Source organism: Petaurus breviceps, unplaced genomic scaffold, assembly GCF_028583685.1.
Source record: "Petaurus breviceps papuanus isolate PSGF00001 unplaced genomic scaffold, PetGlider_PUasm1.0 90897, whole genome shotgun sequence".
Lineage (NCBI taxonomy): Eukaryota > Metazoa > Chordata > Mammalia > Diprotodontia > Petauridae > Petaurus > Petaurus breviceps.
Window position 1 is genome coordinate 16,020,378 of NW_027187374.1, and position 23,196 is coordinate 16,043,573.

At 38.3% G+C, this 23,196-nt stretch overlaps 1 protein-coding gene across 1 annotated transcript in view; it reads right to left on the reverse strand.

Moving 5' to 3' along the window:
- Nucleotides 1-10,486: 10,486 nt before the first annotated feature.
- The window catches only part of DNMT3L (DNA methyltransferase 3 like), a 43,880-nt gene continuing 31,170 nt past the window's right edge, over nucleotides 10,487-23,196 (reverse strand). Inside the window, exons 8-11 of the mRNA XM_069074806.1 lie at nucleotides 20,116-20,191; nucleotides 16,996-17,135; nucleotides 15,158-15,243; nucleotides 10,487-11,013 (exon numbers count right to left, since the gene is read on the reverse strand). Coding sequence (XP_068930907.1) covers nucleotides 10,854-11,013; nucleotides 15,158-15,243; nucleotides 16,996-17,135; nucleotides 20,116-20,191 — 462 coding nt within the window. The 3' untranslated portion in view covers nucleotides 10,487-10,853. The remainder of the gene's footprint in view (nucleotides 11,014-15,157; nucleotides 15,244-16,995; nucleotides 17,136-20,115; nucleotides 20,192-23,196) is intronic.

Here is a 23,196-nt window from a genome sequence, read left to right on the forward strand (position 1 = left end):
TATGTCAAGATTTTTTAAAAAATCATAATTTTCATGTAGTCCAACTATTTTTACATTATTTCTCCTCAATCTGTTCTGAAGATTATTTTTCTGATATGTTTTACTTTCTCTTCTATTTTTTCATACTTTCAATTTTGTTTTCCCCTTATCAATTCTAGTTTTCAAGCAGTTATTTTCTTCCTTAAGTTTTTTTTGCTTTTTTTTTTTTGAGGGGGGAAGGTAGGGCAATTGGGGTTAAGTGACTTGTGCAAGGTTACATGGCTAGTTTTGTGTTAAGTGTCTGAGGCTGGATTTGAACTCAGGTCCTCCTGACTCCAGGGCCAGTGCTCTATCTACTGTGCCACTTAGCCACCCCCTTCCTTAAGTTTTTGATTTTTTATTTCTAGTTGTTTGACTTTTTTTTCATAATTTTCTTGATTTCCTTGGGTTGCTCTTTTTTTCTAATTTTTCCTCAATCTCTCTTATTTGATTTTTGAAGTCCTTTTCAAGTTCTTCCAAGAATTCCTTTTGTGCTTGGGATCATTTGACATTTCTCAATGAAAAAGGAGTAGATTTTCTGGCTCTATTATCTTCCTATGAATATGAACCGAGATCTTCTCTATACCTATAGTAACTGTCTATGTTTGGGCTCTTTCTCCTTTGCTTACTCATTTGTATTTATTTACTTTTTTGTTTTATTTTGTTTTTAGCAGCTATTAGTGTAACCAAGTTGTAGGCCCAAGATATGTGGAATGATGCCCCAAGCCTCAGCTCTTTTTTGGTGTTACTGTCTGAGGTCTGTCTTGGGGTCCAACCTTGCACTCTTCTCCCTGCTCCTAATCAACAGCTAGGGTCCCTAGCCATACTGTTTCACAAATTATCTTGCTTCTGGCAGTCCCTCGGGTGGCTGCAAACTACAGGTGTCCTGGCCATCCCGGAAATGAAACCAAGGACTCTGCTCTCCTGCAAGTGCCCACAGCCAACAGGGTCCCTGCCCTTTGCTACTGCACTCATCAGGTTTTCTAGCTCCTTCTCCCCACAGCCACAGCCCTGGATGTGTCTGGTAAGCACAGCTGTTCTTGGAAGGTCCTTCAATTTTCTCCAACTCATCCATCAGACCCCGACACTGTCTTTGAGATGAAAGTTTCTAAGTCTGAGGCAGCCCCATTGCCCCCAGGGCTTGTTGTCTGTTGATTCTGCGGAGTCAGCCTGGAGCTGTTTGTACTTCCCTTCCGACAAACCTTTACCTTGGAGGTCTGGTTTTTCCTGGGGGAGGGGTCTTCTCAAATTGTCTTAGGAGCATAACTGCTTTACCCTGTGTTTATTTCTTCTTCTCTGAGTTGATGCTCTGTCTTTTCTGGAGGAAATTTGGAGAGCAGAAAGTTTTCTGTCCTACTCTGTCATCTTCCCAGAATCATCTCCCATAGGCTACAGCTTCTTGGAGCCATAGGTGAGAATGGGGTGATCAAGAAGGACTAGCACCTCTGGTGTGAGAGCTTGTTTACTTTGAGCCTTTTCAGGGCTGCTCATCCACTTGTATGTCAAAGTACATGTTTGTTGAAATGTATTAATTTCACAGTATAAAGGAAAATGCTCAAATGGATCTGTGATCTCATCAATTCAAGCGTTATCTCCAGTGATGCTTCTTATCCATGGTTTCTTGAATATATTCTCCCCAAAGTTAACTTTTAACTCCACAAGGAGTTCGCCTAACACTCTGGAGCTCTTCCTCACTTTCTCCTGACAGTGAAAGCAAATTTACCAAATGAGATGCTCTGCCTGAAAATATGTTCCCTGTTGGCATTGGTATCATTTGTAATTCTCCTTTTGTTGTCCTATAATGTCTTGGTGATATCCTTCACTCTTGTTCTTAGGGGTTCTTCATTGGTTATGTATTGCAACTTTTTCACACCATCATGCACCTGTCCATTGCCCTCTGTGAGATGCTGGTCTTCAGTTCTTTGGAGGTAGTGGTATTGCCAGATTTCAACACTGGTAAAATGGTAGAAAGTTTTGCAATTTTCTAAAAGCATCCCAAGTTATTCTCCTTTCCTTTTCAAATCTCAGCCTATCTCCTTGTCTGTCTTTACTGTCTGTTCGAGGGCAACTAGGCAGCTTAGTGGATAGAGTGCTGGGCCTGGAGTCAGGAAGACTCATCTTCATGAGTTCAAATCTGACCTCAGACACTTACTAGCTGTGTGACCCTGGGCTAGTCACTTAACCATGTTTGCTTCAGTTTCCTCATTTGCAAAATGACCTGGAGAAGGAAATGGTAAACCATACCAGTATCTTTGTCAAAAAAAACCTCAAATAAAGTCATGAAGAGTCTAACACAACTGACTAATAACAATAACATGACCCTGTGAGGTCCCAGGGCAAGTTACTTAATTTGTCTGCCTTGGTTTTACCAGCTATAAAATGGGGATAATAACAGCACCTACCCTGAAAGGTTCTTGTGTAGATTAAATGAGATAATATTTGTAAGCATTTAGCGCAGTGTTTAGCACATTACAAGTACCATATAAATGCTTATTCCTCCACCCCTTCTTTTATTCTACTGAATCAAATGCTTTTTTTTCATCAAAAAGCAATATTCACAATGAGAGTTATGAGATGGTAAAGATGCTTGTTTCCTTTTAATAGGCTCATCAGGTAGCCTGATTCATGTATAATCATAACCTGAGGTCTCCTCTACTTAATACCTTTATAGAATGTCTTCTTTTGATCAGCACCAGGGAAAAAGAGATTGCTTGTCCAGTTAGTGCTTTTTTGTATGCATATCTAGTTCTGGCTCAACAGTCAGATCAAAAAGGGACCCTCTTTGCAGTGAGCAGATGGGAAATAGCCATAGATAGGATCCATGCCCTGCTCTGAAGTTCACCTTGGGGACTGCATCACATAGAACATGTTGTACCAGCTCATAAACACCAGGCTCCCATTGGCTAGTTCTCCATACTCTTATAAGGTATTGAAACTGATCGCATGATTCAGCTCCTCCCTGATGCTTGAAAAGGGGTTACATAATAACTTTGTTATATATTTAAAAGAAATAACAAACTGTACATAATGGATTTGTAGTTTTATTTGCAGTCAGCTTTTTATTATGTTATGGAAATGCTTGTTTTATTCCACAAATTAAACATAAGATAATTTTTAAAGAGAAGCTCACCATGGGCAAGTCAGAGACTGGAAATCTACATGCAAGTGAATCAACTCAGCATCCTTGATGAATATTCTTTCTCCCCCATGGCTAAGTAAATCTTCTTTTGCTAACTTTTAGATGTCTCATTTCATTCCTCAACTCCCAGGGGACCAGCTTGATCAGCCCTGGCCTGCAACTGAAACTCTCATCCATCACAAACTAAAATGTTAGAATGTTATAGACTCCTTCCCCTCCCAATGCCCTCCCCCACCCCAAGTTTTACAATCTTTGCCTTTACCAATATCATTTTCAAAAACCGGCTCTACTTTTAACTTTTCTCTAGAGTTTCTCATTGTCCCCATGCTGGTCTGCGTAGTATTCCTACAAGAGCCAACCTATTAAGTGGGCATTTGGAAACAATTTTATTTTCTCCTTTTACAAATACACTTCCTTTCAAATACACTTCATTAAAGTCTTTTCAGGTTTATAGCAAGTTTTGGTAAATATGTCAGTAAGGGAAACATAATGAACTATACCTAAGTGGGGTTGCCATATTTTTCTTAAGTCTGGGAGCATAATTTAAGTTTTCTGTAATTTTGCATCCTGGTTTTTATGTTTTTTTTGGAAAAAGACAAAACCCAAACTCATTTTGGGTATTGTCTGCAAGTGTGACCTCTACCATAATATATAATATATATGTATATATATTTGCTTTTGAGAGGGGGAAAGGCAGGATGATTGGGGTTAAGTGACTTGCTCAAGGTCACACGGCTAGTGTGAAGTGTCTGAGGTCATATTTGGACTCAGGTCCTCCTGACTCCAGGGCGGATGCTCTATTCATTGTGCCACCTAGCCACCACTCTACCATAAAATATTGTAAGCAGTCAGTGAAAGAACTGGATGAATTAGTAGGGATGGAAAAATATTAATTTATACCATTGTATATAACTTCATGTAAATGCATCTGTGTGTACAGACAGTATACTGATACAAGGTATCCCAAAGGTCTTGGTACAGTTTTAAACTTACTAAAGCTTAAAGTCCATGGAGATGGAGAGGGTACAGTGTACCATCCCCTCTGGGCTGAGCTGCAACTTGGGTTTTTATTGTTACATCTATAAGAAATGTCCTGAATTTTAAACCACTAACTTACAAATGAACTCTTGAAACAAGAACTGTCTATAAATTGGAGGCAGTCTTATAATTAATTCTACCTTTTTAGGTGATTCCTGGGAGGGTGGGGTGGTTTACTTATTCTGATCGTTTAAGCTTAGGAAAACTTAATACTGCAGGAAGACTTTTGGACATCCTGCATAATAGAAATGCTATACAAAATAGTAGAAAATATCTGACATGGGTTTTCTTTTCACCATAATACTTGTGATCATTTCAGAAGATCATAAGATGACAGATTTAGAACAGAAAATAGGATACACTATGTATTTTGATTGAACATAGAATCTTGGTGTTGACTGAACTTCAGAGGTCATTTAGTCCAACCCTGGGACTTGAGGTGTGAACTCCCTCTACAAGTGACCCTTCATCTGCTGTGATAATCTCCAGTAACTCACTATTGCTACTGTCTAATTACCTCCTATTCCAATTTGGACATGTTTTTTTTCTCATATTGAGCATAAATTTACCTCCCCCCACCTCTACCCCCCATCCTGGTACTTCCTAAGGGCCAGCTTTTCAAATATTTGGAGTCAGTATGACCCTTGCTCAATTCTTTTCTTATTTAACTTTATATCTAAGTTCTTTCAATTGATCTTTGCATATTTCTCATTGCTTCATACAAGTTGCCCTCCTCTGGACAAATTTAAACTTATCATTATGAATCCTAAAATGTGGTCCCCTAGAATTATTTTAGATTATTATTTAGATACATTATTTTAGATGTGGTCTGACCAGGGCATAATACAGGAGGATCATAGCCCAGAAATCACACACAGTCACATTTTTGACACTAGAGGAAGATGTTTAATTCTAATTTCCTACTAGATTGTATATTTCTCAAGACAGTATAGGTCCTATAGCCCTGGGTTTTGGCTCAATGGTAACATGTCACCAAACAGGGAAGTAAAAAGATACTTGATGTATAATATGGATCAAGTATAGAATAACTATTTGTTTCCTATGAACAAAGAAGTGATTCACATTCACAAGATACATGGGCACCCATTGACTGAGAAATTGAAACAAGTAGTAATCATAACTATAATCCTGGGAGGTTGACTTGAAACCACCAAAAACAGAAAGCATTTTGCACAACTGCTGATAAGACTTTTTACATTTCACATTCACTCTGCCCTGTCCAAATAAATCTACATCTTCTGGAAAACCAGGTTCATACTTTAGCTGTCAGTTGTCTTTTGCTGGACCTCTGTAGAAGATGTAGAAAAGACACTTCCTGCAATACAGCTCGCACAAGCTGAGAACCCTGGATTTTCTAATTTCTCAAGACTGGTAAGACTGCCTTTAAGGCTGGACCATGACCCTCCCAGTCACCTATGATTAGGTAAGGAAAAATAAAGCAGAAGAGAAAGCTAGATGAGGGTGTGTTGGAGCCACCTTGGACCAGCTTGGAGAACTGATTGTTAACTTTTCAGTAAGAATTTACATCTTGAAAATAGGAAAATGCTGCAAATTGGAGCTTGATTTACTGTGCTGTTGATTTTCTAGACTTAAAAAGGTGATGGAGAAAATATTAATAGCATAGATTAAATTTATAAGCTTGTGCATTATTCAGAGAGCTAGTTGTTAAACATTTACCAATCCATTCCTGCAGCTTAGGGATCTGAGGTTAACGTAGGAAATGTGCTTTAACTTCTATGTGCATCATGTGTGCAGGGTGAGGGAAGGCACCAGATTCCCTTTCCTTCTCCTCCAGGAAGAAACTCAAATGATCTTGATGTGCATTGAGCACTGAGTCTGGAGTCAGAATGACCTAAGTTCAAATGTGGCCTCATCACTTACTTGAAATGTGACCCTGGGCAAGTCACTTAATCTCTGTTTGCTTCAGTTTCATCAACTGTAAAATGGAGATAATAATAATAGCATCTATTTTTGATTGCTGTCGTGAGGATAATTTTGTGAGGATATTGTTGTTGCAGGATAATATTTGTAAGGCACTAGCTGAGGGCTAGGCATCCACTAGGCATTTAATAAATGCTGATTTCCTTCCTTCCTACATAGAATAGCATTATTAGTGGTCTTTAGTTTCCCAGCTAGTCTACAAACCCGATTTTACCCATAATGAAGATAAAGTGGAGAACTAGTGTTATTTTTTTTAACATTTCCATAATAGTCATGATGTGAAAGTATAGACCAAAAAAGCCCTCAAAAAACAAAGAAATAAAAAAAAGTATGCTTCAATCTATACTCAGACACCATCAGTTCTTTCTCTGGGGATGGAGAGCATTTTTCCTTATAAGGTCCTTCAGAATTGTCTTGGATCATTTAATTGCTGAGAATGGTTAAGTCATTCACAGCTGATCATCTTACAATATTGTTGTTATTCTGTACACAGTACATTTTACTTTGCATCAGGTCATGTAAATCTTTCTAGGTTTTTCTGAAATCAGCCTGCTCATCATTTCTCATACCACAATAGTATCCCACCACAACCACACACAACGGTTTGTTCAGCTATTCCCCAATTGATGGGCATCCCCTCCAAGTACAATTCTTTGTCCCCAGAAAAGAGCTGCTATAAATATTTTTGTACAGATTGGTCCTCTTTTTGTTTTTTATCTCTTTTGGGATATAGACCTCGTAGTGCAATTGCCCTTTGGGCACAATTCCAAATTGTTCTATGGAATCAGTTCATAACCCCACCAACAGGAGGACTAATATTATTAGAGTTTTCCTTTATTCCGTGTGAAAATTGGCTCTTAATTCCCAACATCTAGAAGTGCTTGAGCTGGAACAAGGGATGCTAAGAGGTGGAGGTGAGGAATGAATAATAAGGCAAAGGGGACCACTAGAGCAAAGCCATGGACACAAGATGCTAGGTGAAAAACCCCCCAGCAAGTAGGACTGGTATGTATGATTGTATGGTAGAATATGAGAAGGGGAATAACGTATAATCAATTTGGGAAAATCTGGGAAAGTCTTGGTCACAGGTTGGAACAGGCTTTAAATGAAAGAATTTGCCATTTGGAGAGCAAGCTGGCAAAATTCACTCCTGGTACTAAACACAACCTAAAAACCGCTGTGATTTAATGTTAGTTTTACTTAATACCTTCGTTCTTTAATCTTGATCAAGTTTTATTTATCTACAAATGGTGTGATGTGGATTCTTTTTATTTTTGTAGGCTTTCTCCTCAAGCCTTGTTTTAAATGAACTGAGAAGAATCAGAAATCTATCTGATAAAAACAAATAGTCCTATCACTGGGCATTGATGGTGCTATATTCATTTTCCCCCTTACTTTCATTTCCCAATTTTGATTTTTTTCACTTTGTACATAATTTATATTGGGATTACTTTATCTGGTTGTGGCTAATATGAATGATTTTTAATAGAAAGCAGATGAGAATAAGGCTGTGAATGTGGATGAGATCACATGCTTTTGTTAACAGTGGTTGGTGGTTAGAGGTGTTTGACTGAAAATGAGTAAGAGCTGCTCCTTCTTTTTGGCACCCAAACTTCATGTGGGAAGATTTGCTCTTTCCCAACTCTCTCCTTTAGGCATGACTCTTTGCTTAGTTATGGAGAAAATATTAATAGCATAGATTAAATTTATAAGCTTGTTCTTTATTGTTTGGAGAGCTAGTTGTTAAACATTTACCACTCATTCCTGTAGCTAGGGATCTGAGGTTCACTAAGGTAGGAAATGTGCTTTAGCTTCTATGTAGCTAGGAATCTTGCCTTTTCCCTATGAGAGTAAAGGAACATTGCTGTAGATACTTGCTTTAGAGGTGTTTGGGGAGAAAGCTTAGCTTTCTCAAGCCCCCTTCTTCCTAACACTGCTAACTCATATGCCCAGTGGAATTCATGAAGGTCAGGATTCATGGGGGTTATTCTTTTCCCTACTTTGAAGGAGCTATAATATATTTATTGAAAATATCTTTTTGATTCATTTTTGAGCCTTCATCTGGGAAAACCCCAGTGTTTCATAATGAAAGTTTCGTTTTCTCTATGTATTTGAGTATAACCTCCTCAATTACCCTTGAGTAAAATATATATATATATGTGTGTGTGTGTGTGTATAGAAACATCTACACATATGTATACACACATATATGTATATGTATATGTAAAACCAATAATGCATTAGGTTCATTGTAGTTTTATCATAATACTAGGTTTTTTGAAGAACAATGTAAAAAAAGATATAGGGGAAACTAGGTGGTACAGTGAATCGAGCACCAGCCCTGGAGTCAGGAGAACCTGAGTTTAAATCTGGCCTGAGACACTTAACACTTACTAGCTGTGTGACCTTGGACAAGTCACTTAACCCAAATTTCCCTGCCTTCCCCCCTCCAAAAAAAAAAAGCAAGATATAGCCACCTGAGGTGTCACACATCTGAAATTCCTTCTCGTAGGAAAGCTGAGACTAGTGGATTCAATCAATCAATAAACATTTATTAAGTGTCTACTACCCGTGTTTTCCCGATAATAAGACCTATCCCGAAAATAAGCCCTCCCCTTACTGTGTAAGATTCCTCTAAAATAAGCCCTCCCTCTAAAATAAGCCCTATTGAGATTGCTACTGTAGTGAAGGTGATCCCCTGCACTACATGCTACATTATGGTACCCTCTGTATGCACCGTCCCCCCCCCCCCCCCGGTGAAACGCATGCCACGCTCCGAGCTGCATCCAGTCAGAGCTGCAGCAGTGAGTGCGTCATCCTGTTCTTCCCCAGTGATTTGCTTGCTGGTGCCATTGAGAGCAGTGCCATGGAGGAGAGCTGAGGCAGGACAACATAAGCCCTCCCCTGAAAATAAGCCCTCTGGTGTTTTTCTTTCAAAAAAAAAATAATAAGACAGTGTCTTATTATCGGGGAAACACGGTATGTTCTAGTCACTGTTCTAAGAGCTGAGGATTACAAAAAAGAGGCATAAAACAGCCCCTGCCCTCAAGGATCTCACAATCTAATGGGGGAGAAAATGAAAGAATCAGAATTTGAGCTCTAGGGTTCTGAGCTGGAATATGCTAACCTGATTAGGTGGTTGTGGTAAATCTGGCATAAACATGATGATCCTCTGAGAACAGTGGGATATAAGGCTATCTAAGAACAGGCAAAGCTCTGAAACCAAAGAGCAGTGGAATCGACTGCATTTCCAGCCTGGATGAGATAAGGGGAACCAGTCTGGAAAATGAAAACAGATGGAAGCTTTGGAATGGAGACACATTCCTCCTCCCAAAACAGTGAGAAGGAACAAGGGCAAGGGAAACTTTGCCATTTTCTGTTTAGTCGTTTTAGTCGTGTCTGACTCTTCGTGACCCCATCTAGGGTTTTCTTGGCAAAGATACTGAATTGGTTTGTAATTTCCTTCTCCAGCTTACTTTAGACATGAAGACCTGAAGCAGAGTTAAGTAACTTGCCCAGGGTCACACAGTTAGTAAGTGTCTGAGGCTGAATTTGAACTCAGATCTTCCTAACTCTGGGACTATTGTTCTATTCATTGAACCACCTAGTTGCCCCATTTGCTAGTTCCTAGTCAATGAAGACAGTCACAACTTTTTCTGCAGTGGCTCCAGAAAAGCTCATCTCTGTACCCTCTGGCCCTTGACTGCTCAATCTGACCCTTCTTGCTAGTGAGATTTCAGCTCCCTCTCTCCTCCTACATGCTCCCTCCATCCCCATGGTCATGGTATAGTGGTATAGTCATATGTGTATGTATGTACATGTGTGTGTATATATGTGTGTGTATATAGATGTATATGTATATGCATGTATGTATGTGTATATATATATATATTTTTTTTCATGGTATAATCATAGCCCTGTGACTCCCAGGAGCACATGCTGGGGACTTTATATTCTCCAGCAGACACTGAACTCCAGTGCACAAGCACAGTCCTTCATAACATCACAATTTATGATCATAGACAGATCTAGAAGTAACCTTCGAGGTCATCTAGTCTAATTTCCTCATTTTATAGGTGAAAAAATAATTTCCCAGAGAGATGAAGTGATTAACTGCTCAGTGTAAGACAAGTGATAGGTCATAATAACAGAATTTGGATCCAGGCTCTTTAAATTCAGACCCAATGTTGTTCTATGGTACTTCACCATTTCTTTTCCTGACTTTTTATGATGTGAACAGCATGCTTTAACATAATGATATTAGCTGTGCTACAATTATAAAGAACATGAAAACTGATGAAATAAATGTCTTTTAATAAATCTGTTAAGATATTTAAGTTATGGCACACAAAATGGTTTCAGGAACTTTTTAATATATACTTTATATAACAAATTTTTTGAGAGAATGGAAAAGTCATACTTTTAGACTTTTCAACACTAATTTGGGTAGTGTGGACAAGCAACCTGGGGCTTAGGGTAGCCTTTTCATAAGTAAAACAAAGCAGCAAACAAATATATGAGACAATATACATATGCATATATATATATATGACTATATATGACAATATATAGCAATAGCTAAGCAAATAATAAAAATTATATGAGAAAATAACCATAAAACATATATAAAAAAGCGGAATGTTAGGAAACTTGTTTTAAGTAATCTTTTTGATCATGGTAAATGACTCACTTGAAATTAAGAAGTGTGGTCTTTAGAAAAGCATTTAAAATATTCTCTCAGAAGGATAAAGCATTTATTCACAAGTCTGGCTGGCCACAGAGAAAAATCATTCAAGCTCTGTATGTCTTGTGCTAGCAGAGATAAATCCCAGTCTGAAGCCAAAGTCGAATTATTGCTACAAAACAAAAAGCAAAGTGGAAAGGTTATAGTGCTATGAAACAAACACCAATCCCACACCCACCTGCAAGCAGGAAAGAACTAAGGATTGGGTTGGGGAGGAGACAGAATGAAGAAGAGATGGGAATGAAAATTAGGAGGGAATGGTGGTGGTGAAAATGTCCCAGAAGAATTGGAAAGATTGGGGCAGAGAAGTGAATAAAACACTGGCCCTGGAGTCAGGAGGACCTGAGTTCAAATCTAGCCTCAGATGCTTGACACACTTATTAGCTGTGAGACTTTAGACAAGTCACTTAACCCCAACTGCCTTCCAAAAAGCAAAAAAAAAAAAAAAAAGAATTGGAAAAATTTTCTGCGGTTAACTTTATAAACTGGATAGCAGAAGCATATAAATGTTTTCAATATTATGCAGTCAGAAATTATCTTGAAACATGTGATGCCACAGGAAAGTTTTGGGCTTCACCTCAAGTAGAATTGGCCTGCATGCCTTCCCTCTGAGGTTACCTTCTATCCACTCTCTGTATCATTGTTGGAATGTTCTTCCCCACACTAGTATGTGAGCTCCTTGAGGACAGGGACTGTGTTTTTGGCCTTCTTTGTATCCACAGCACTCAGAAGAAGTGATATAAGAACACTACTCTCAAGGTCTTTCTGAGGAACTTTGAAATTGATTGTGAGACATGAGAGACACTGGCACAGGACTGCTCAGCCTGGAGTGCCCACGTGGAACACTGCACCCTGACACTCACATAGTGATGTCATTTTGTTCTTCTTCAAGAATGAAGTACAGGGGGCAGTTAGGTAGTGCAGTGAATAGAGCACCGGCCTGGAGTTCAAATCCGGCCTCAGACACTTAACTCAAAAACTAGCCATGTGACCTTGGGCAAGTCACTTAACCCCAACTGCCCTCCAAAAAGCAAAAAAAAAAAAAAAAAGAAAGACAAAAACCAACCAATCAACCAACCAACCAACGTTGTTGTTGGAATGCTCTCTTCCACATTAGAATGTGATCTCCTTGAGAACAGGGACTGTGCTTTTGGCTTTTGCATCCACAGCACTTAGCACATTGCTTGGTGCACAGTAAACATTTAATAAATGCTTGTTGATTGACTGATGGAATCAGACCCTCAGGTCTTGCAAGCAGATTTTACCCTCATTTTCCCAAGAAAATTCCTGAAATCTATCATGGGATACTCTCCTACTCAATTAAAAGACAAGAACAGAAACAATGAGAGGGAAAACACTATAGCAAATAAAAGATCATGGGTAATCTTCATCCAGTAACAAATGAAGTAGAGAGCTTTGATATGAAATAGAAAATTAATAGAATAATTAACAATTAATAGAAAAAGTACTGAGACTATTATCAGAAGTCCAGGGATTTAGTGACATTTAACTATTTATACAGACTTCGATGTGCTGTTTCATCTCACTCAGCCTCGGTTTCCCCCTCTGTTAAGTGGTCTAGTCTAGATCTAGCATTCTGTGGAATTCCATGCATCGTACAACAACCAAATTCTTTGTGTAACTGATCGATTTCTCAGCTATAACTGAACAACAATTTATTGGGGAAACATCAGATGTAATGAAATTTCAAAATATGACTAGTCCTTTGACCTATCTTGGTATACCATCCCATATCTATGTAACTACCATCTCCAGAGTTTAATGTAAGTATATGTTTCATAACTATCCTGCCCTTTCACCTACATAACATTTTCTTCCTGTTTTGGGGTCTGTAAGAATAAACATGAGTAATAAAGAACTGGCTTCCCAATTGGGAATTTGACAAATTTGACAAATACTTGCCATATGACCCTGGGAAAGACCTTTAACTGCTCAGAAACCCAAGCAACTCTCTTAATGCCCTAAGTCATACAGTAGGTCTTGATTTATGATGGAAGAGGGGATTTCCTTACTGGAACTTTTTTATAACAATAAAATTACTGGTTCAGAACTCCTCTCCCACATACTCATCAACTGAAAAATAGTTCCAACCTTTGAGATACTTTATATTAGCACAGGTGAATAAAGTTAATAATATTTGATAGGATACATAAAAGTATTTGGGGGGGATATTTGAGTGTATTAGGGGTCAGTCACTTTAAAGAACCATACAAATGGGTATAATCTTCCAAGTACTATGTTTTCATTTAGTGCATACTTCTGACTTTTAGTTTAGATCATTTGGTATAAATGAGCAATTTCTGTACTGGTGACTTGTGACCAAGGGCATGAATATTGTATTGGAGCTTTCAGCTTTTCTTTCATTCTTTTTACTCTTTCCATATTTCTTCACATATGTTTTTTATCTATTTAGGCTTGGTGGAAAGTCCCATTGTAGGATAGTGTCCTTGAACATCTGAACAATAACCACTTTGGCATGTTCAATTTGGAACTGGTTGCCAATGTCCTCTCTGGTCTTTTGCTTCTTTTAGAAAGATTTCACATGCTGTGACTATCAGAAATGGTTTTCTGATTTTAATGGATTTATTTTGTCTTTTATTAAAAAAAAAGAAGCTCTGAGCATCAAAGAAAAAAAAATATCCTTAAAAAGAAGAGAATTTTCCATTGAGCTTTTTATTTGGGGGGGGGGAGAGAAGGGAACAACGTTCCATGCCCATGGCTAATAATCCTGATTATAAACCCAATTAAAATATTTTGCTTAAAATTAGTCTTTCCCACTCCATCTCCCAAATTTCAAACACAATAATCCTAAAGGACACTGGCTACTTAGCTCCAATATGGAGGTGTGAGATTCCTATGTAGTACAAGCTAGAATACTTTACAACCAATAACTAGGATCATGTGGGATATGTTGGCATATTATAGTACCTGGGAGAAGAATGAGAATGGCTGTCTTCTTCATCTTCTCCACTCTACCTATAACTATCCCCCTCCCCACCAAATTCAGCCGTAATTAAATCCAATCTTTCATCAAGAAAAGGAGTGGATTAGGGGAGAAGATAAAGAGATCCTAGGCATGTTTTGGTGGAAAGTTTTCCTCTGTTTAGAAAAATGCTTCAAATTCATCTAGCATCCATTACTTTGCCAAGGCAAATCACAACACCTCTCTCAGTGAACAGACTGAGAATTTCTGTGTCTTGTCACCTCAAAGATATACAGTCTTTGAAACTTTCTTAGTTCACACAAATCTAGAAGAACTTAGGGTTACCTTCACACCATGATGAGGCATTAGGATAGAAAAATCATCATCATCATCTTTGCCACCATGATGGTGATCATTGTTAATACTGTCACCACCACCACCACCATCAACATTACCATCATCATCATCACCATCATCACCATCACCACCCTGATTATCATTATCATTATGATCACTACCACCACAATCATCATCATCATTTATATTGTACTTTTATGGTACTTTAAGATTAGCAAAGTGCTCAATACATTTTTTTATTTGACCCTCACAACAACCCTCTGAGATAGGGGCTGCTGTTATCCCCATTTTGCAAATAAGGAAATTGAGACTTAGTGAGGTTAGGGGTCACACAATTAGTAAATTTGAGGGTAGGGTTTAAAGTCTTGTATTCCTAACTCCAAGTCCAACATTGTATTCACTATGGTATATTGCCTTTAATGGAAGCTCCAGAAGAAAAAATTAATTTAGTGACCACTGGGGGGAAAAAGAGTCCTGAAACAGTGTTCTACATTGTTCCCCCTACTTCAAAGGCCATTTGTGGTGCCTGTATGACCAAGGGTTGCCACAACTGTTTTCTAAACAAGAGGTCTCACTGCAGGTTCTTTGGTTTCAGGGTGTCGAGGAGATAGACACTGAAATTATGTAGCTTATAATCTTCTGATACTACCTTTTGAGGTTGGGATAGCAGAAAATGTTATGATCATTTCAGGATAATGCTAAGAAGAGGGACTTCAAAAGGAGGGAACATTAAGCCAGGCCATGAGGTGAAATCTATGGTGTTAGATATCAGAAAGCATCTTCTAGATACTTCAGCACTCTTTCCTGGCTCAACATTGTCATTGTGTCCCATATCTTCAAAACCTTTCCTGATTAAATGGGTTTTCAGTTATTTGACTGAATATCAAATGTAATTTCATTGTCCATTTCTCAAAATAAACTTTGAAAATAAATAAAAATACATATTTTACATCACCTTTTCATGGATGGTATGTTGCTCCATATAAGGACTGCATTCTTGACCATCTCATCATACACATCATATATTATCACTGGATCAGTCTTAACAAATAGAAAGTGTATGAGTATGTATGTGCTGGATGCTAAGTAGCAATCTCTACCCACCTCTACCCTCCTACCCCATATTATGATCTGAATTAGTATAGAGAGCAATTAACAACAAAATCATTCCTGATATTCCAAATGTGTTTACCAGTTTGTCTACCCTGACTAGAACTGATAAATTAACAAAACATTTGTTTACATTTGAAACTTTTCTTTTGCAGATAACTCCATAAGGAGAAGTACAACATTTGAAAATTACTTCCTTTCAGTTTCATTTGAAATTATTCTAATGTGGATGCAATCCTTTGCATAAACAACTTAGTGAGCTGTTGACCCTTATGTTCTCAGTATTGAGAAACTGTGCTCCCTATTAGGAACCACATTGCTACTCTAAGTATATGACTTGAATAAAGTCACATGAAAATCTGATTCCAGGTTTAATGATGGCATTATGTCAGTTTCTTGTAACTTTAAATGAGTCTTGTACAGTATAAAACATAACAATTATTATAAGTTCTTAGTGGTATTGGTATGCATATTTTACAAAAGAACAAATATTGGAGCAAGATTTAGGAACAGTGATGATGATCTTCTCGTGATCTTCTCTATGTGGACATTACCTTCACTAGTGCTGATTGTACCCCACCTATGCCTATTCATTCTGTACCACTCTTGCCATAATCTTCTGTAAATTCTTCACACAGAATCTTCCCAATGTTCTATAAACCTTGTTCTGCATTTCAACACCTAAAACTAAAATAGTTTACTTTATATATTTTTCTAATCACTAAAAAGAGTTGAAATTAAAAGTTTTTCTTTTATCATGATACAAATTAGGGCAAAAATTTCTTATCTCCTGTAGGGTATTTGTAGCTATGAACAACATACTTTTGTTATATTTGACTTTTTAATCTCTTAGTAAAATTATAATCAAGAAGAGAAACAGTTTAAAAAGAACTTAAACCTTAACAGAGGAAGGCTCTTGAGAGAGGAATGAAGAAGTCTAAGAAGGAATGAATAACAAGGCTCATACACGATTATGACTCATAACCTGAACTGAAAAATCACTGAGACTGAAAGAATTATCATTATAGTTTGAATTAATGTAAAAGAAAGATGAAATTGACAGAGATTGGAATCATGAGTCAGTAAAGAAGATCCATCCATGAAACAGTATGAATCAAAGTAAAAAAAATTGCCATAATCATTGATTATTAGATACTTGGTGAGGATGAGAAGGAGAAAGAGAAAGAGAGGAGGAAGGGGAGGAAAAGAAGGAAGAAGAAAAAGAACAAGAACAAGAGAAACAAGAAAAAAAAGAGGAAGGAGGACAAACAACATATTTGTCTCTTCAAAAGCAAAATTAAATTATTTTTACAAAAGTAATTTTTGAGGCTATTTCACATCTACATATGGTTATGTTTTACAACTCTTCCTTATCAATACCTTTGATTATAGCAAGATTTAAAAATTAAGAAACTTAATTGATGGTACCCTAGGGCAATACCCCACTATTAGAAAAAGAGATTGTATTTCTGCAGCATTTGCAGGTCAAAGCTAATGAATCTTTAGTCTTTAGTTTGTGGTATCTAACTTAAGACCAACAAATGCCAGTACCTAAGGGTACATGCTTCCTAGAAGACAACGCAAACTTTGTGTTGCTAAATGAGAAAAAGATTTGGGAGGACTTTGGAAAAAAGATCCTGTTTGTTGTGGTAAGCTGACCTTGAAACACAAAAAGCTTTATACCTCAAGGAATCGAGAAGCAATTTCTCTATCATCTTCGGTTAGGACCAAATTGTCCACAAACATCCAGAAAAATGGCTTTTCACTGTCTGTCTTAGGCTTCCCATATTGTAAGACACGGTAATACTGAAGGAAGTACCATACTAGAAGTATCAGAAAACAAAGAAAGAGAATTATCATTCAGAAAAGAAACAAAGTATCTAATCCTAGAATGTCTTCCTCTAGGAAGTAGCAGTATGGATGGACCCTGAAAATAAGAGATGAATTATATATGTGGGTGGGCATGCCAGAGCAGAATGGAAAAGAGAGTTATTTAGTACTGGGTACAGGTTTATGATCTTATTTTCATTTAGTTATATTTTAGTTTCTTGTTTTATTTCTTTTCTCACATCTAGTCTTTACATGGTAAAAGGAAGGGGTAAAATCTGTTCAAGGGAAGTATCAGAGAAAATAGGCCCCATTTGCTTTTTATCGTGAGTTATTTTTTAAAACATTTTACTTATTTATGCTTGATGATTTTATATCATTTTAATTTCCTAATACATCTTGCATAGAACTGTCATTTGTAACAGAAAAAAAACAAGTAAGCAAAACAAATCAAAACACTGACCATTTTTGACAGTGTGCAGAATTCTGCATCTACTGTTCATCATCTCTGTCTCTACCAAGTGATATGAGTTATTCTCCTCATGGATTTGTACAACTGAAACACTAAGGGTGTGATTTAAGTATTATAAACACCTAACTATTCTCCTTCCACAGGGAACAAAGCCAGATTAGTTCCTGAAAATAGCAGGCATTTATTCTGTGAGTCTCCTCTGACAGGATTGTTTTGTGGTTTGGGGACCATCTTATTATGGTGCAGGGGCTCTCTCTGTGGAATAAAATAGAAGAGAGGAAGAGAAAGGCAGAATTTCAGCCTTTTCCCTACCATAACATGCCTGACTCTTTGCTCTGGAAGGAAGAAAATAGACACTTCTAAACCGTAATGTAATGTTCTCTAAGAGTTTCTTGAGAGTGAGAAACCTGGTCATCCCAAACTGCTTGGGTACAGTGTTGCTGCCACAGTTCTGAGGGCTAGCCTTGCTGTGTAAAAAAAGAAAATTCAATTCAATTTAATAGACTTTTATGAAATGCCTATGCCAGTCAAGACCATATATTAGGCTTCTGGAGATACAAAGATGAAAAACACCAGTGTGCCCACCTTTCTGGAGCATAATTGAGGGGGGGTGGTATTTCATTAACACAAATCAGTATGATATCAGATGGCATGTAGGAAAGGAAAAGGAGAGATCCAGAGAAAGTGCCATATGAAATTTGATGAAGAAGATACTTTTAGCTGGTCAGGGGTGAGGGTGAGGGGAGGTTGCTCTTTGAATGGATTGATCAGCAGAGTATGTTTTTTTGTTCCTTGCCACCACAAGTATCTTCTCCCTCCCCTCCCAAGAGTTCCTTCTACCACTTGAAGAATAGAACAAGGAATATAAAAATATTGACTGTCAAGGAGAGAAGTTTTCACTACATCAGAGATTTTTAATCCATTTTGTATCATGGATTCCTTTGGCAGACTTGTGAAGACTACAGGCCCCTTCTCAGAATAATGTTTTAAATTCATAGAATAAAATACCTAGGAATACAAAGGACATATAATGGAAACCAATTACATCAAAGTTTTAAAAAATCAAATATAAGAAACCCTGTGCCAGTGATTCTCCACTGAAATTACACATAAGCCATATTGAGACAGAGAATCTGGGAAAGGGATGGGAGGAAAATTTTCTACTCTTAGTTATTTGTATCTTTCTGAGAGAGGGGAAGAACATAGCTTAATGCTGGTTATGAAGTTATTTAAATATTCCTATTGTAGTAGAGACAAAATCTCTCCTTATTCTAGTCTAGTCTTTTTTTTTCTTCTCTAACAGGCTGCATATTTCCTAGCCATCTCTACCTGTCAGATGGGATAGACCCTTCTACTGTATAACCTTCATTTCTCCCTGCCTCTTCTCTGAAAACATTTGCATCTAGAATTTTCTGTTCCAAGCTAGAAACACCCAGTTTCCTAGATGAATTATAGCTCTCTACATCTGATATCGGGGGTGGGACACCAATCAGACCTACTCAAATCCCTCCCTAGCCTATAAACATTTGAGCATCTCCTGGGGTTGGTGCATTTATTTTGGGGTTGGCACACTTCCAAACCCTTAAGTCAAGCAAGCTACCTAGAAGCATAGAATGAACCATTGTCCAGAAAACCAAGACAATTGTCTTCTTCTTCCCTCCCCTTTTGTGGCTGAGGATCCTTGAGCATGGTCCTAGTTAACCCTTTCTCTCCCCCTTCTGCTTTGGATGTTTTAGTCTCAATGTGTGGGGGATGGGATTACATCAGGACATATCAGTCCAGCACCTATTGAGGCCACTCTAATACCCTTTCCACTTCTTTTGATGACTTTTCCTGTTGTTCTCTCATTGTCTCCAGTTTAACCATGGGATCTCTCCATAGGGGGCCTCTTAATCTTATTTTAAGAAGTCTATTGTTTTCAGCATTGCCTAGGTTCCTAGGTTTCCTTATGAAGCTCCTCACTGTCCCTAGACCTCATAGTCAACTGTTTACTTGATCTTAAGAACAACAGCAACAAAGAGTAAAAAAAAGTTAAGGATAACAAAAATTTTAGATCTATTCATGTATTTAATTTTCTTTCTTCCTTTTAAAGTTTTATTTATTTATTAGGACTGGATTTCTCTACCTCACCTTAGCTAGACATATAGGCATAGCTCAATAGGCAGTTTCAATTCTGATCATCCTCAGGGGAGCTTTGACTTGCTCTGTTTTGGAGCTGAGTTAGTTGACTGCTCCTCAGGAAATCTGGTGTCCTATCCTGGGCACTCACTATATTAATGCAGAACTTAGTGGGAACACTCTGTGCATTGAGTCCACTGGAGCTCAAAAGCTCCAAACTCAAGAGATCTACCAGCCCCAGCTGGGATAATAGGCTTCTAACACCACACACTGATCTTTTAACAAAAATGGTTGAAATAAGGAGCAATGGTAGGTAGGGTAAGAGGACAATGCATATAAAGGGAATTTCAGGAGATAGTCATTTAATGTCTTGAAGTGTTTCTTACCAGGTGGATGTTCGGAGATTTGACCAATTGGAGGAGTGGAACCATATATTAAATCAAATGGTCCCCATTCTTCTACCTAATTAAACAAAATATTTCAGAACTTTTGTTATAATTTCTTTATTTTAACATGTGACTCAAGACTTCTAAAACAGTATATTAGTCTAGCATATTTGTGATAAGTGACAGGACCTCTCTTTCTTACAGCATCCTATTAGTAACAACAAACATAACATAGATTATTGAATTATAGAATTCTAGAGCTAGGACTTACTGAATTTAGAGATCATTCAAGCCCAGTTTCTACTCCCCAGCATCCCTTTCCAGTGGTTTCCAGTCTTTGTTTGCAAACCTCTAGTGATGAATTCATTGGATGTCTCATGAGAAAGTCTTTCCTTTCCATGATAGAGCATTTTAAATTTTCAAGATGCCATTTCTCATATTGTGCAGAGTTCTACCTTTCTGTAAACACGACATACTGCTGCTGGTTCTATCTCCTGGAAGTACACAGAACATGCCTAGTCCCATTTCCTCTTCTCCGATCTAAACATGCCTAATTCCTTAAACTTCATAGGCAAGGTTTTTGGATCCTTTCACTCTCCCACAGTACTCTTTTGTCATAATCCCTCTGAAAATGAGTCATTTAGAACTGAACATAGTCTTCTATGACTATGGCAACACATGGGTGAACTTCTGCCTGCCCATGAACCCTGCTTTGGTTACTGTACTTTTTTTTTTTTTAAGCAATCGGGGTTAAGTAACTTGCTCAAGGTTACACGGCCGTTATTTCTGGGTGTGGTGCTGAGTGTCTGAGCCCGGGATTCGATCTCCAGGTCATCCTGACACTGGAGCCGGTGCTCTTACTCACTGTGCTACCTGGCCACCCCTGGTTACTCTAGTCTTAAACTGCATTTCTTTACCGAAGTCCTTTTTGAAGCTTCATTGTGACATGGAGGTAATCTTGCTTGTGTCTGCCACTCAAATTCTTTCAGGCTCTTCTAAGCTGGAAAGATATTAACTTGGAGATCAGAGATGAGCTGGATGTCTGTTGTCCCAAAATTGAACAAATAAGTGGGAAGGGCTCACCATAGATGGTTGAACTTTTTAGCACCCACAGGTCTCAAGGCAAGCTGCTAAGTCATAGAAGGGTGTCCTAGAAGACAACACTCACAACACTCACTCACTAAAGTTGTAGATCCTTGACCGTTTTCTGGATAATAACCTTGTGTGCAGCCCCAAAACTGTGTGCAACAGAAATCCTTACCCAAATAATACTCAGAGTTTTCTCAAGGTAGGAAGCAGAAAAGAATGGTTTATTTACAATCTTGAGAAAGGGCCACCCTCCTGACAAATGGTCAGGGAGGAGAAGGAATTTACAAAAGGAAATGGTGAACAATTCTTCCCCACCCCAATACTGACCCTTTTCTTCCATTGGCTGGAAGTTAGGCAATCTACCTCAAGTACCAGAACAAGGAAACAGTAGATCACCCAATGTACATTTGAGAAAGCACTTCTGTCCTTATTTGGCATATCTTGTGCTGAGGTGGCACTGGGGAGGGTCTCCATTGCTCTAAGTCCCAGATTCCTGCAAAGTCAGGTGACTTCTAAACTTAGGCCTAGTGGATGCTGAAGCCACTCTAGATTTGATTTTTCAGAATGGGGAAACTTTACTGCAAATTATCCCTTACAAACTTATCACATTGGGTCAACTAAAACTCTTTAGTTGTTTTTCATGTGACCAGTCACTCTCTCCTGTCTTCTATTTGGGAAACTGTCTAAATAAATTTGCTAAAGCACATGTTAAGAACCATAACTAAGGCAGGGCAAGCTGGGCTTTGTTTGGCAGTGCTTATATCTCCTCTTTTTGGCCACCCCTGTCTAGCCATATCCCCACAGTAATGTTATGGTTGCAACTCTCCAACGGAGACCTTCCTTCCTCCATCATCATACTACTATCCTTTTTGAGTTTAGGAGGGTTAAGTGTCAGAAGTCATACCTTAGAGACTTTCCAGACTCTCTAGGGGATGAAACAGCACCCCTCCCAGTGTGGCAGTAATTTATGGGGGCCTCATTATGGGAGGCAGCACAGACTTAGGACCCACTCTATACTTTTCAAATATTTAAAATGTCATCAGTAATGTAGCTTTGTTCTGACTGAAGGGGATACTGAGGCCCTCCTGCATGCCAGGTGGATCTATCCCCCAAATGATTTTATTCAGGTGTCTGAATTTCTAGCTGTGAATCTGAGCAGGTCTGACCATATATTGTGCAGCCAGCCTCCAACAGCTTTCTATTGCTAGTACATTTGTCTAACTTGGCATTTAAGGTGATGGTAGGGGACAGAATATGAGTTTAGTAAGCACCTACTACATGCCAAGCATGTGCTAAGTACTTTTACAAATATTATCTCACTTGTTCCTCACAACAACCTTGTGAGGAAGGGCACTATTATCATCCCCATTGAGGAAACTGAGGCAGAAAGAGTTTAATAGTAGTAGTGATAGCTAACATTTACTTAGTGCTTACTTGCTAGGTCTAAGTACTTTATAATTAATATCTCATTTGATCTTCAAAATAACCCTGGGAGGTAGGTATTATTATTATTCCTATTTTACAGATGTGAAAACTGAGATAAACAGAGGTTACCACATAGCTGGTAAGTATTTCCAGCCATATTTGAACTCAGGTCTTCCTGACTTCAGGCCCAGTGCTCTATCCAAGTGTAATGGTAATGGAATTTAAAGATCCCCCTGTATTGGCTTGGTTTTCAGGTTGAGTGTTAAAACCCAGAGCTTGTGAATCCCACTGTGGGATGGACTTGTTGACGTGAAGAGAGAGGGCAGAACTGGGAGGAGCTGGTGCTGTGGATTTAGAGACAAGCCCAAGCAGAGAGAAGCCAGAAGAACTTTTGGGGAGCACTATCGTGGAGGTGGAGAGAGAGAGAGAGGAGAATTGCTGGGGGCCAGAGTTTCTAAGAGACTGCTGAGGGCCAGTTGGAGCTGCCCAGGACTTTTGAGAGCTGCCACCCAGAGCTGTCAAGGACTGAGGAGGCATGGCTATGATGCTGGTACTTTGTCTGTCTGT